General features: G+C 49.1%; 1 protein-coding gene across 1 annotated transcript in view; it reads right to left on the bottom strand.

The window, feature by feature from the left end:
• The window catches only part of TDRD10 (tudor domain containing 10), a 46274-nt gene continuing 32406 nt past the window's right edge, over positions 1 to 13868 (bottom strand). The window contains exons 6-12 of the mRNA XM_070607389.1: positions 4906 to 4948; positions 4489 to 4570; positions 3161 to 3308; positions 2750 to 2895; positions 2333 to 2487; positions 640 to 710; positions 1 to 453 (exon numbers count right to left, since the gene is read on the bottom strand). Of these exons, the coding sequence (XP_070463490.1) occupies positions 421 to 453; positions 640 to 710; positions 2333 to 2487; positions 2750 to 2895; positions 3161 to 3308; positions 4489 to 4570; positions 4906 to 4948 (678 nt within the window). The 3' untranslated portion in view covers positions 1 to 420. The remainder of the gene's footprint in view (positions 454 to 639; positions 711 to 2332; positions 2488 to 2749; positions 2896 to 3160; positions 3309 to 4488; positions 4571 to 4905; positions 4949 to 13868) is intronic.

A 13868-nucleotide genomic window follows, 5' to 3' on the forward strand; every position in this document is an offset into this window, starting at 1 on the left:
TTGTGAAACATGCCAACGTTTATTCATCAAGTTGACGGCTCACTGGCTAGTGCTCCCCACCTGATCCTACAATGGAACGCCAGAAAAATTAAGCAGAATCTTAGGGCAACTGATATGGCACTATATGGTGCAAAGAAGAGACACAGAAAGGAATACATGGGTTCCCTCAGGCTTTCAACCTCATAGAAGCTTCCTATGTTTGGTTCAAATGTTCATGCTGAGTTGGGGAACCAAAAATACGAGAAATTGGGACTTCACTCTCTCTTTTTTGAGAGGTGAGCTGGGGGCAAATGGGAATCAAATCAATGCTGGGCACCAGTGTGGCCTATTCACCCCCAAGGCCTCGAGAACGAAAGGGGTACAAGAGGGCAGCGCCGGCAGAATCTGGACCAGGGAGGGAACACACTGATTGTAGCCACGTTATTTAAACTCTTCAAACTTCAGGATGTGCGACTGGAAGAGAAACACAAAGTCTCAGCGGGAAGGAAGGACCGTCCCTAGCCAGTCCACCAACCCCTTGGATAACTTCAGTTTGTTTCGTCAAAGGGAACACAGGCCAGGAAAACATGCAGGATCGAGGCTGCAGCTGAGAGCCCCGAGGGGGGAGGGGAGGGGAAGAGCTTGATACGGGGCAGTTACCTCCAAGTTCAAAGCACCAGTGATCTTCCCTTTGAGGATGCGATGGATAACCTGATACGAACTCAAAATGTCTACAAAACAAAACACAACAACAAAACCTTGGTGGCACTTGATCAGGCAGGAGGAGCAAGGGAGGGAAGCAAGAGGCCGCGGTGGGGAAGCGCTCTGGCTGCAGACCAGCTCCTCCGGACAAGTCTCTGCTAGTCAGTGTGAACTCCCTGCTGCCAGGATAAAATGAGGTGGTAAATGCTGGAAAGGTGGGGGAGGGCAAAGTAAGAGCACATAAAAGGAGGCATTATTATTGTTGTTAAAATAATTACAGGGATCTGGGCTGTTACATTCTCTAATGGGAAATTCTGGGGACAGAAAATTGTGTTCACTCAACTCTGCTCTGAGAGTTTGGGCTGGAGAGAGAGATGGAGGTTAAAGAGCAGAGAGGCCTTCACCACAAGGAGTGAGCACTCTCACGGTGGCAACAGGCAGGGCAGCACACTGGTCAGAAACCCACCTTTCTCCCCTACTCAGATCCTGCCATCCCCCCAAACTCTGGGACTCTATGCATGAAACTGGCTCCTATCAAGAGTCAGACCTCAGTTCCCAGCTTTGCTATTTTCTTGTTATGAAACATAAAGAAGGTCCTTTCACTTTTCTGAGCCTTACTTTTCTCCTCCATAAAAGGAGGAAAATTGTACCCCTGCCTGCCTGACCTCTCAGGGCCGTCTCCAAGTCCACACGAGAGTGAGCACCCCCGGATCTGGCCCCTCTGACAGGCTGGGAGCTGCTCTTTGGGGCGAGGGCCCCTCTGCTCTGGGCCACCCTCCAACACCCAAGCAGTCAGGCTCAGCCGACCTGGAGCTCCGAGCTCTGGCTGTCAGCTTGTTACTCCCCAGGCTGGGCAGCAGGGGCCCTCTTCATGCAATGACCCAAGACAACCTCTGGGGGGTGCCCCCTCCCAGGGAGCCTTGGCTCTGCGCTGTGTGGAGGTGCTTTTCCATCTTACTGGTGTGTGTGTGTGTGTGTGTGTGTGTGTGTGTGTGTGTGTGTGTGAGAGAAAGAGAGAGAGAGAGAGTGTGTGTGTCCGTGTTTCTTCACCTCCACCTCTCCTCCTCATCCCCCAAAGCATTCTGTCATCCTCACATTTCACCCAACCCCAATCTTCAGAAGGGGCAGAGCAAGCACGAGGCCTCTCCATCTCAAGGACGTAGGAACTGAGGCCCCGACGGGTGTCTGGATCTAAAGTAACGGCCCATCAGGAGAAGACCCCGAGTCCAGTGCTTATCCCTGTCACTAGCTTTCAAATTTTAGTTTTCTTCCAGAACAGAATCCTTTTGCAATGAAATCTTAAGCAAAATTCAATGCACATAAAACAGATGAGAGCTGACCAGCGCTGGCAGAAGTGTGGTGAGAAGCCCGCCCTCCCTGCCCCACCGGAGAACTTGGCCTTCGGGCAGTACCTGAGGTCTCTCTCGGGATCTTGGGGCTCAGAGAACCCAGGTATGAAAACCAGCACTCAAGAGGCAGCTTTGCAAGGGGCAGATGCCAAAAACTGGGGTGAGATCAAAAGACGAGAGGCTGAAAGGCACCCCGAGGGCCTCTGGCCCCTTGCGCCATTCGCCGCTGAGATCTGGGGGCAGGCACAGCATCTCCCACCCCTGACGTCCTCAGGAAGAGCGGGGAGAGGAGGATGGTTTACCTTTCTCCAGCATGAATGGCTGAGTCAGAGGGGGGATGGTCCAGAAGTCGTCGCTATCCAGGCTGCGCAGGGACTGCACCGGGATGGTGGCCGACCGGCCAAAATCGATGAACATGACCACAGCCCAGGCGTCCACCCGGTCCAGCACCCAGCACCTGGCCAGAGGGAGAGGAGGGCTGTTCCACCTGCTGCCGTGCACAGAGCTCCTCAACAAGGAGGGCTTGAAGGTCCAGACGGAGGAGCAGTGAGTTTCTGTGCTTTTCCCTTCCTTGGACAGGGAAGCCGTAACAAGCAGACAAGATCTTGAGAGGAAGCAGCAGGAAAGAAGCCAGAGTCCAAAGGAGGGAGAAAAGAGGGAGGGGAGGCACTGCTCGGCCCGCGGCCCCTCCTGCACCCTCCAGCCCCCCGGGCACACACCTGTTCCAGGCCCGCCCGTAATCACCCAGGTGGTACTCCGCCAGACAGCGGGTCCCGCGCTGCACGGCCGAGTCCTGCAGGTAGGGCTGCCGCTCCTCCGCCTGGGCCAGGGTGCTGAACAGCGCCTGCATGTTCCGGTGCAGAGTCTGCAGATGGGCCAAACGCAACGGGCCTCACTGCCTGCTTCGCATCACACATCTGTCTCTGCGGATGTCACCTGTTACTCCAGTGTCGCTAATTGGCCCCAAGGGAACCAAACATATGAGGTGGGAGGGAGGAGGACACTGAAGCCAGGGATCGGACTGCGGTCACCCTGATCTGCACCACTGACTGGCCCCCACACCACACTCACCCCAAGAAGGCTCCGCGGGAAGGTGCCGAAGCCCAAGAGGGCCACCAACAAGCCCGTACCTCAGTGACATGCATGGCCCAGAAGAATGGGGTCTGCGGGACGATGCTGGTCACCAGCAGCCCCACCTCCCCGCCGATGTTGTGGATGGTGGCCAGCCAGCACAGGTCTCGGAAGCACTCCCTCAGGAGCAGCACCAGGAAGGACCCTCTGCAGGAGGAGCAGGGAACAAAGGGAAGAGGGAGAAGGAAGGAGCGATTCCACTGGCACCGTCCTGGAGGATGCTGGGCAGGCCACAGGCAGGAGGATCACCCTGAGCTGGAGAGCCGCGCTCACCCCTCCGGGGTAGGGGACGAGTACTCAAGGCATCCTAATGCAGAGCAGAGGAAGCACCGTGCCAGGGGGCCCAGGGGCTTGGGAGTCTGGGAAGGGGGAGCAGTGAGGGAAGCAAAACACACCGGGGAATGCCATAGAGTGAGACAGGCAAAAGCCCTCGCTGGGCTGACCCTGAGCCTGCCAAAGTGACTCATGAACCTCTAAATGATGCGAGTGTGGGCCGGCCACGACCCAGGACATGTTTTCAACCCCAGATTCACTCCTCCCCGTATTTCAGCACATGCCCAATGCACAAACTTTATCACCTGCCTAAGTCACACGTGGTCAGCAAGGCAACACTGCTGCTTTAAAAAAACAAAACCAGGGGGCCAGCCCGGTGGCACAGTGGTTAAGTTCACACGCTCCACTTCAGCAGCCCAGGTTCACGGGCCAGGACCCAGGGCACAGACCTACACACTACCCATCAAGTCATGCTGTGGCAGCATCCCACATACAAAATAGAGGCAGACTGGCACAGATGTTAGCTCAGGGCCAATCTTCCTCACCAAAAAATATAAAATAAAATAAAATAACCACTCTCCTATAGCATTTCAAGTCAGATTATTCTGGCATCCCTGTCATTAAGAATGGTGTCCACTTCTACCAGGGAAAAGGTGGGGTGGGGGGTGGGCACAAAGGGTGAAGTGGTGCACCTACAACACGACTGACAAACATCAATGTACAACTGAAATTTCACAAGATTGTAACCTATCATTAACTCAACAACAACAACAACAAAAAGAATGGTGTCCACTTGTTAAAGCAGAAGATGTTGTGGACCTGCTGATCATGGCATCCAGGGTGAGGGAGAGTCACAGGCCTTCACTGTACATAAGTGGAAACAGATGTTTTAAGTCACTGTGGGTCTGAAGTCACAGCCTTAGTGCCTGGGTCTGTGCAGGCGTTCCTGAAAACTTCATCCCCCACCAGCATCATTCCTGACCCCATCCTCCAGGGAATGAACCATGTCTGTAGTCGCCATTTGCCCCGGTGGTCTCTCTACACCTCCGCTCACCTCATTTCCATGGGAACTGCAAAGAAGGTTGTCCTCGGTTTCTCCGTCTCTCCAGAAGCTTTAGGAGTGAGCTGTGTACAAGCTGGAAACCAGAAGATCAAGTCCTAGAGGCAGCAGGGCTGTCCCCAGCGGACTGTGTGCCCCGCTCCACCCGCCCTGAGGCCCTGGCCTGCCCGCAGAGGTGGGATAAGATGGGCTTTGAAGCCACATCCTTCCAGCTCAGCCTTCAGACCCTCCGCTGGATGGGGAGGGTGTCCTGGAGGATATTCCTCAATCAAGAAAGCATCCTAGAGCAACAGAAAGGGGCATTCCCTACACTGAGGGCAAACATGGAACAAAGCTGGAAAGGAGGCTGGGCAAAGTAGATCGGGAGCTCTAGAGACACTGCAGGCAAGAGATGGCCGCTCCGGGTCTCACCAGTGCTTTTGGCAAATCCTTGACCAGAAGCCTTCTCCAAAACCTAAGGGAGAAAAGGAAAAGGTATCCCTCAGGCATGGCAGTATTTATTTCATTGATTTATAGCTGAACCCCTCCAAGCAGATGGGGAGACAGAGCAGCAACAGCCCCTCGCTGACACAGGCTTTAGGAGACTTCTGGGACACCCCCACTTTCCCCTCTCTCGCTGGGATCCTGAGCCAACCAAAGAAGAAACGTTCAGAAACGGACGGGAGGGAGGGAGGTGGCGCTGGGGGTACTCCATCAGGACTGAGTCCCAGAAGTCCAGGACTGCTTAGCCTGGGAAGTCCCTGCTGGCACTTCTCAGAGGGAGAAAGAGGAGAAAGCGGGGGAAATGGTTATGCTGGAAGCAGGGCTGGGTGGGGACAGAAAGGCCTGGGTGCCCTGCCACTCATTACACCCTGCAGCCCCTCAACCCACGCTGGCTCCCCTCTCTCCAGTGCTCTCACCTGGAACCCCCAGCCCCAGTTAAACACACGTATCTGCCGCTTATCACCGCTGACTGCTGCTGGAGAACACACACGACCACTGTTCGCCAATGGACACAAGGCTGCACTCCCGCCATGAGCCCCTAGAAGGTCTACTTGCCTCCTCTCCCAGTGGACCACTTCACACCCTCTCCTCTCTTCAAACCCTCCACACTCCCCACACAAGCCCCACCTGACAAGCTTATACCCCTTCATCCGGGAAAACCGAAAGTACTCAGCTGGGAAGTCCCTCATCTTCTCACCACCCAAACCACCGAATTCCCCCTCGCTTACTCTCTCAACCATCCCTCCTGTTACTTACCGTGGCCACTGTCTCGCACCATCATGCCTTCTTGAGGACAGCACCCCTGCGGCCAGGACCTCTTTCTCAGCCATTGCTCTCTCCCTCCCATGTGGACGCCTCTCACCAGGAAACAAACATGCTCTATTCTCCACATTTGAAAAGACCCTGACTTGACCCCTCTGGCTACCACCTTTCTCTGCCGCCTTCACTAAAAGTGTTGTCTAGAGGCCTGTCTACTTCCACACCTGACATTTTCTCTTCAACTCGTACCAGTCAGGCTTCCCTGAAATGGCCCTGCCCTGCGTCAGCAATGACCTTCATGTTCTCCACTCTAAATTTACTTGTAGTATGCTACCCACTCCCTCCTTCCAGAAACACTTCTTCTCATCTTCCTTGAAACTGCACACATCTCGTTTTCCTTCTCTTTCACTTTCTTTTCCTTCTTTCTTTTCAGCTCAACCAGTAAGTGCCAGCACATCCCAGGACTCAGTCCTCTCCTCCATCTACCTTCTCTCCAAGGTCATCTCCAGTTCCACGGTTTTATGTATCAACAGTACAGCACAGACTCCCAAATCCAGATCTCCAGCCCTCATCACTCTCTGGAATTCCACTTGACTACGGAGATGCCCATTTGATGGGACAGCTAAGAGACACACAAACTCAGCCTGTCTACAATAGACCCTCTCCCGAGCTGCTTCACCCAGCTTTCTCAAATTTAGTAAATTGCATCATTATCTACCTAGTGGTTCAGGCCAAATTCCTCTCTCCCTAGCTCCCTACATCAAATTCATCAGCAAGCCAAGCCATCTCTTCCTCCAAAACACACCTGAACCCACGTACTCCCTTCTTTCTGTATCTACCACCCCAATATTAGCCATTGCCATTTCTTACCAGATGTCCAAAGAATTTCCTGATGCCACATTGGCCCCCACAATCCAATCACCACCCAGCGGACAACACGATCTCTTACAAACAAAAATCAGATCCCATTACTCCCCTGACGAAAACCTTCCAACATCTTCCCACTGTGCTTACAAATAAAGCCAGAGTCTCCACTTTGGCTCACCAAGGCTCCCAAGATCTGACTCTCCTTTCCACTGACCTCCTCTCTGCCCACTCTCCCCTTCACCCACCATCTCACACCTTTGGGTACTTGTAGGCGCTCCCTTGTCTGGAATGTTCTTCCTCTGGTCTTCGCGTGGTTGGCTCTGACTTGTCATCCAGATCTCAGCTCAGGTGTCACTTCCTTACAAAGAGGCCTCCCTAAGAACCATCTAAAGAAGTGACCTCTCAGTCTTTATCACATCACCTTATTTTAATTCTCTGGTAACTTATCCGGCATTTTCTTATTTGTTTACTTATTTATTGGTTTATTGTACGTCTCTTCCCACTGGAATACAAGCATCACGAGAATGTGAATCACATTTGTCTTTTGACAATTACCTTGATCACTACATGACCCCAGGGCCTAGAACATGGGGTTATGCCGGGTGCATACTAAGCTCTCAGTAAATATATGTTGGAAGGAAGGAAGGAAAGAAGGGAGGGAGAAAGGAAGGAAGGAGAAATGACCTGAGGCAAATTCTTAATCCTCTAAATCTTGGTTTCCTCTTCTACAGCGTGAATCACACCTGCGCTGAGGTGAGGATTTAGTGGGCTAGCATCCGTTCAGGACACGACATGCAGCAGGTGTGGAATAAATGGAAGCAGTGTGAGAGAGTGGTCCAAAGTGCGGGTTCTGGAGTCAGACTGTCTGGGCTCCAGTCCTGGTTCCAGAACTGACTGGCTCCTTAACTCTGGGACAGTTACTTGGTGTTCTCACCTGCAAGACAGGAGAGTAATAGCACCTCCTGCTGTAATTAGACAAGTTCACACAGCAAAGCGATTAGAACTGAGCCTGCAGAATGAGCCCTCCAGGAAGCCTAACTACCATTGTCAACCGATGAGACCCAGACCCAGTCTCCAAGCTAAGCCCTTTGCCTCTCCTGTGCGCCAACAACACAGCAGAGTGACAGAGCTGAAAATCATCCTCTAGCCAAGCACGTACGGTATCTTTTTATTTAGAATCTCCTAAGACCGTTCTAAATACCAACCCCAAGAACCAATTATCACCAGCAGTTTCAAGCTAAAAATTATTATTAATACAGAAACATTTTAAACCATTTTGGGTCTAATCATTATTTCCTAATGATTTAAGACATAAATATAACAACCCTGTTTCGACATTAAGTTTCAGAGGAAAATCTACCTAATCATCATCCAACCACTAGAGCAGGCACGTCACCCAGAAACAAACCTCCAATTTCAGGATGTGTTTGTAACCCAGAAGCGGCCACCTGGAAGCAACAGAGATCAAGGCAGCATCTCAGGAGCTGCCAAACCAGACGATTTTAATTAAGTTCTATTGTTGCCACAAGCAGAGTAACCCTCCTGCCCAGATCAATCAACAGCTGTTAATGGTCTCTTTACTTTGTCTGGGACATTTCTGCCAGCTGGTCAAGTGTTCTAAGAGGTAGCCTGCTCCAGAATCACGCTGGGGAGTCAGAGCAGTGGGAGAAAAGATGCAGCGCACACGAAGGTCAGTGGCCAGAGGCTTTGGGGTGGAGGAGGGTCCACTGGCTCCCCCACCCACGCCGGGGAGAAGCCCTCACACCACCACTCAGCAGGGGTGCAGCTCATGCAACACTCAGAACAGTGACGGCCCCCCTGCCTGCAGCCTCCAAGTCCGCTCACCGCCACACCATGGACCGCTGCTTGTCACCCTGGGCCATCTCTTTTTTAGGCCCCTGCCTACCCGGAGAACAGCACCTGAAAGGCACATTCTGGTGGAAATTTACTATTTACAGCTTTAACCCTCAACTGCTTCCCTTTCGTCCAACAGACCTTGCATTTCTACTATGTGCCAGGCACAGAGTGACAAAGACGAAAGACACAGACCCTGTTCTCAGGGAGCCCACATTTAGTCACTCTACAAACACTTATAAAATGTGTACGTTCTAGACAGTGCCGCCATAAAGCTCACACTTTGGTGGGGGCAGCAGACAGTAAGAATACAAACAGGAATAACGTCGGGTGGCCATAAGGGCAATGAAGAAACACAGGGTAAGGAGAGGGGACGAAGAGTGCTGGGCGAGAGGGGGTTGGTGACAGCTGAACAGAGACCTGAATGAAGCGAGAAAGCAAACCCTGCAGACAGCTGAGAGGAGAGCCTGTGGGCTGAGAACAGCAGGGCCAAGGCCCTAAGGTGGGGATGTGCTTGATGAGTTGGCGGTACAGCACCAGGGCTGGCATGACAAGGCACTTTAATGTCTTACCTGGACCACGTGAGACAGGTCTTGCTGCTTCCACTCTGGCCCCTGGCATCTATTCTACAGGGTCCCTTTAAAACGTAAATCTAGATGAATGAACAAAGGGTGGCCCATCCATACAACAGGAGACCACTTAGCAATAAAAAAGAGAATTGCTGATGGTGCAACCACATGGATGAATCCCAGTAACATTCTGCTGAGTGAAAGAAGCCAGACACAAAGAAGCACATGCAGCATGATTCCATTTACATGAAACTCTGGAAAAGATAAATCTCATCTAAAGTGATAGAGAAAGTAGATCAGTGGTTGCCTGGGGCCACAAGGCGGGGAGTTACTGACAGACAGGGAAAAGGCATGAGAGGGGCTTCAGGGTGACCAAAATGTTCTATATACGATCGTGATAGAGGTTACGTGGCTGCATACATTTGTCAAAATCCATCCAACTGTACACCTAAAATGGGTTCATTTTACTTTCTGCAAGTTATACTTCAATAAGTATACTTACCGAATAATTCAATAAAGTTGATGATTTAACGTAAATTGGTTAAATCCAGTTATGTTGCTCCCTGCTCAAACCCTCCAGTGTTCTATTATGTGACTACGTAAACACGAATTGCTGCTGAATCAAGTTATATTATATTATTTTTATTCTTATACAGCCATTTCCCCAGGAATTAACTGCCTTTTTTTCCTCCCTCTATTTACACAGATTTCCTTAAATCTCTAGTTAGGTTTCCCCACACACCTCCAATGGCTCTTTATAACACCTCTGTGCTCAATTTTCCATTTTTCTTTGGGCAAACATCACCCCAGAGTTTCACACCGTCCTGCCCTGTCCTGGACTGGCTGCTGCACAAGTGTTGTACCCCTTTGTCATCATCTGGGGAGTCTCTGGTCCCTCTATTGGGTTGGATATCCCGCTCCCAGATCACCTCATTTTTTGGCTTACTGCTTAATTTTATTGGAACACGTTCCTCCATAGCTTTCTGAGAACAGGTACATGGGGTATACATTTTTTGAGACCCTACATTTCTGAATAAGTCTTTATTCTACCTAAATTCTAGATTGATTTGATTGAGAACAGATTTCAGGTTACATATCATCTTCCTGCAGAATTCAGTGACACCACACAATCTCATAGCCTTCAATGTGGATTCTCTTTTTTTTTTCTTCTGCTTTATCTCCCCAAATCCCCCCTGTACATAGTTGTATATCTTAGTTGCAGGTCCTACTAGTTGTGGCATGTGGGACACTGCCTCAATGTGGCCTGACGAGTGGTGCCATGTCTGTGCCCAGGACCCAAACCAATGAAACCCTGGGCCACCAAAGTGGAGCGCACGAACTTAACCACTCGGCCATGGGGCCGGCCCCTGGATTCTCTTTCTGAAGCTTTATCCCAATATTCTAAAATACTACTATAATGTGCCTTGATGTCGGTTTTTATTTTCCCATTCATTATCCTGGGCACTCACTGGTTGCTTTCAATCTGAAAACTCCTATCCTTCACTCTTGGGAGAGTCTGTTATATCACTTGATACTTTCTCCCCCGTGGTGACCTGGTTCTTCCTGGACGTATATGTTGCACCAATGAAGCTGATGGTCTAATTTTATCTTTTCTCTCTCTAAAACAATTCTACTACAAAATGTTTCAATTGATAAATCCTCTCCCTCAAAAGCAATGATGACATTTGACAAAATTGTCAAAAACAACCATTTCGGGACTCTGGAAACTGACCAGAAGCATACAACAAGTTGAGAGTGTCTATTAAAAAACAGTAACAGCAAGAGGCTACAGGCACTTGAATAAGAACAGTATGATTGAGTGTTTCTGTCTAGAGCTTCTCCACTCCCAGCTTCTCCGGCGGAAAGTTCTACCAGAGCAGGCAAAGCTGTGAAAACCAGTAGCTTCGAAGGTGGCTGACTGGGTTGGGAGCAGATAGTGGAACAGCTCCACAAGCCTGAGTGTTCTCAGAACCAGCCATGCCGTGGTAAGCATATGACAAAGGCCCACAGCACAGCCCGACAATATGATCCTGTTGGCTTTTATGTGTCCTTATCTATGAAATGCCTATTCCTAGCTCTTCCCCAATTTTCCAACAGGTTGTTTCCTTTTCTCACTGATTTCTAGGAGTTTTCATTTTGCTTTACCTTTGCTTGTTTTTTAAAAATATTCTAAATCTTGAGGCTGGCCCAGTGGCATAGTGGTTAAGTTTGTGTGCTCTGCTTTGACAGCCCAGGATTCACGAGTTCAGATCCTGGACACAGACTTACACACTGCTCATAAAGCCACGCTGCAGCGGCGACCCACATACAAAATACAGGAAGACTGACACAGATGTTAGCTCAGGGCCAAACTTCCTCACCAAACAAATAATAATAATAAAAAAATTTAAAAGAAAAAATTCTAGATCTTAATCGAGAGGCCAACAAACTTTTTCGGTAAAGAGCCAGAGAGTAAATATTTTAGGCTTTGTGGCCACATGGTCTCCATCTCAACTATTCAGCTCTGCTGTTGTTGTGTGAAGCAGAGACAATATGCAAACAAGTGGTTGAAGTTGTTTTCCAATAAAACTTTATTTCTGGACACTGAAATCTAAATTTCATACACTTTCCATGTGTCATGAAATAGTATTCTTCTTTTGATTGTTTTCCTCAACCCCAATTTAAAAATGTAAAGAACAGGGCTGGCCCGGTGATGCAGGGGTTAAGTGTGCACGTTCCACTTTGGCGGCCTGGGGTTGCCAGTTCAGATCCCGGGTGTGGACATGGCACCACTTGGCAAAAGCCATGCTGTGGTAGGCGTCCCACATATAAAGTGGAGGAAGATGGGCACGGATGTTAGCTCAGGGCCAGGCTTCCTCAGCAAAAAGAGGAGGATTAGCAGCAGATGTTAGCTCAGGGCTAATCTTCCTCAAAAAAAAAAAAAGTAAAGACCATTCTTAGAACTTCCACTCTGGGAAGATGGCATAGATCTACATTTTCCTATTCCTTCTGCTGAGTACAACTAAAAACTCTGGACGTTACATATAACACAAACAGATGACTTTGATCCTGGGACCAAGGGATAACACAGTGATGCTTTCCCTGGGTTTTCTTCTCACCTCCAATGTCCTAGACTTAGAACTGAAGAATCCAGAAACACCAACAGGCACAGACAAAAAAAAGGTCTCAACAAAATCCTGTTCTCTCTAGCCAAAGGACCAGAAAAGGGGCAGCCTAACGTGACAGAAAACTTCTAGACAATAATTGCTCTACTCCAGCTACACACGCGCACACACACACACAAATGACCCCATGTCCATGCACACCAACAGAGACAAGTGAGGAGCCTGGACTTCCACCCTCAAGGGGCTGTGATGAATCACCCTAACACCTCCACCTTGTTGTGTTACAGAAGGCCAAGGAGGCAGCCAGGAATTTCAACCCCCAAACCAGTAACAAAAACCAGGCCCCCCACCACACTTCCCCTGCCTTGTGGCATCAGTAGGACCACACCCACCAGCACTAATAAGCCCCCCTCCATGGGGTGGCATCAGAGAAGCCCTGTTGGAGAGTCAGGACTGTCCCCTGTGGTAACAAAGCCACCTACACCCGGGTGTCAGTGGAGACAACACAGAGAACCAGAACTCCCACCCCCATAACAGAAACAAGGAGCCGCCACTGCTTTGGGAGGCAGAATGGGGAACCCGGACTTCTATCCTCACCTGGCAGGGAGAAGGCAGCACCCTGCGTCCCCTGCTGGAGCGGAGCCAGAGAAAGCCAGAAAACAGAAGGTTTGCATAAAACCCAGAGTCTCACAAAACAATAAGAAAACACCCAGGTTTCAGCTGAAACGCACTCATCATACCGGGAACCAAGAAAATCTTAAAGCAAATGAAAAAAGACAATAAAAACCTGCCAACACCGAGATGACTCAGACGTTAGAGTGACCTGACAGACATTTTAAAGCAGTCATGATAAAATGCTTCCACAAATGATCGCAAGCACCCTTAAAACAAATGAGAAAACAGAAAGCCTCAGGAAAGAAATAGAAGTCTCAGCAAAAAATTGCACAATACAAAGAAAGTGGGAAGTTTAGAACTGAAAAATACAAGAACTGAAATAAAAAGCCCAGTAGATAAACTAAATGACAGAATTGAGGGGACAGGAAACAATCAGTGACTGGAAGAGAGAACAATTGAAATTACACAACCTGAACAATAGAGAGAAAGTAGATTTAAAAAACCTACAGATTCAAAAAGGTGAGTGAACCCAGAATAGCATAAATTCAAAGAAATCCATGCCAAGACACAAAAACTTCTGAAAACTAAGGACCAAGAAAAAAATCTTCAAAGCAGCCAGAGAAAAATGACTATTTCCGAAACAGGAAAAACTATTTGAATGACAGCGGATTTCTCATCAGAACCCATGGAGGCCAGAGGAAATGGCACAATATTTCTCAAGTGCTGAGAGAAGAGAATTGTATACCTAGTGAAGACACCCTTCAGGAATGAAGGGGAAATTAAGACATTCTCAAATGGAGGAAAACTAAGAATTCATCACTAGCAGACCAACCCTACAAAAATGGCCACAGGAAGTTCTCTAAACAAAAAGGAAATGATAAAAAAAGGAACTCTGAAACATCAGGAAGAAAGAAAGAACATGGTAAGAAAAAATATGGGTAAATACAATAGGCTTTCATTTTCCTGAGTTTTCTAAATTATGCTTGACAGTTGAAATGAAAATTATAACACTGTCTAATGTGGTTCTAAGTGAAACAGAGGAAACAGACAAGACAAATATATTATAAACAGGAGGGAAAAGGGAGGTAGGTTTTCTACACTTCACTCAAACTGGTAAAATTGA

Source organism: Equus przewalskii, unplaced genomic scaffold, assembly GCF_037783145.1.
Source record: "Equus przewalskii isolate Varuska unplaced genomic scaffold, EquPr2 ChrUn-10, whole genome shotgun sequence".
Taxonomy (NCBI): Eukaryota; Metazoa; Chordata; class Mammalia; order Perissodactyla; family Equidae; genus Equus; species Equus przewalskii.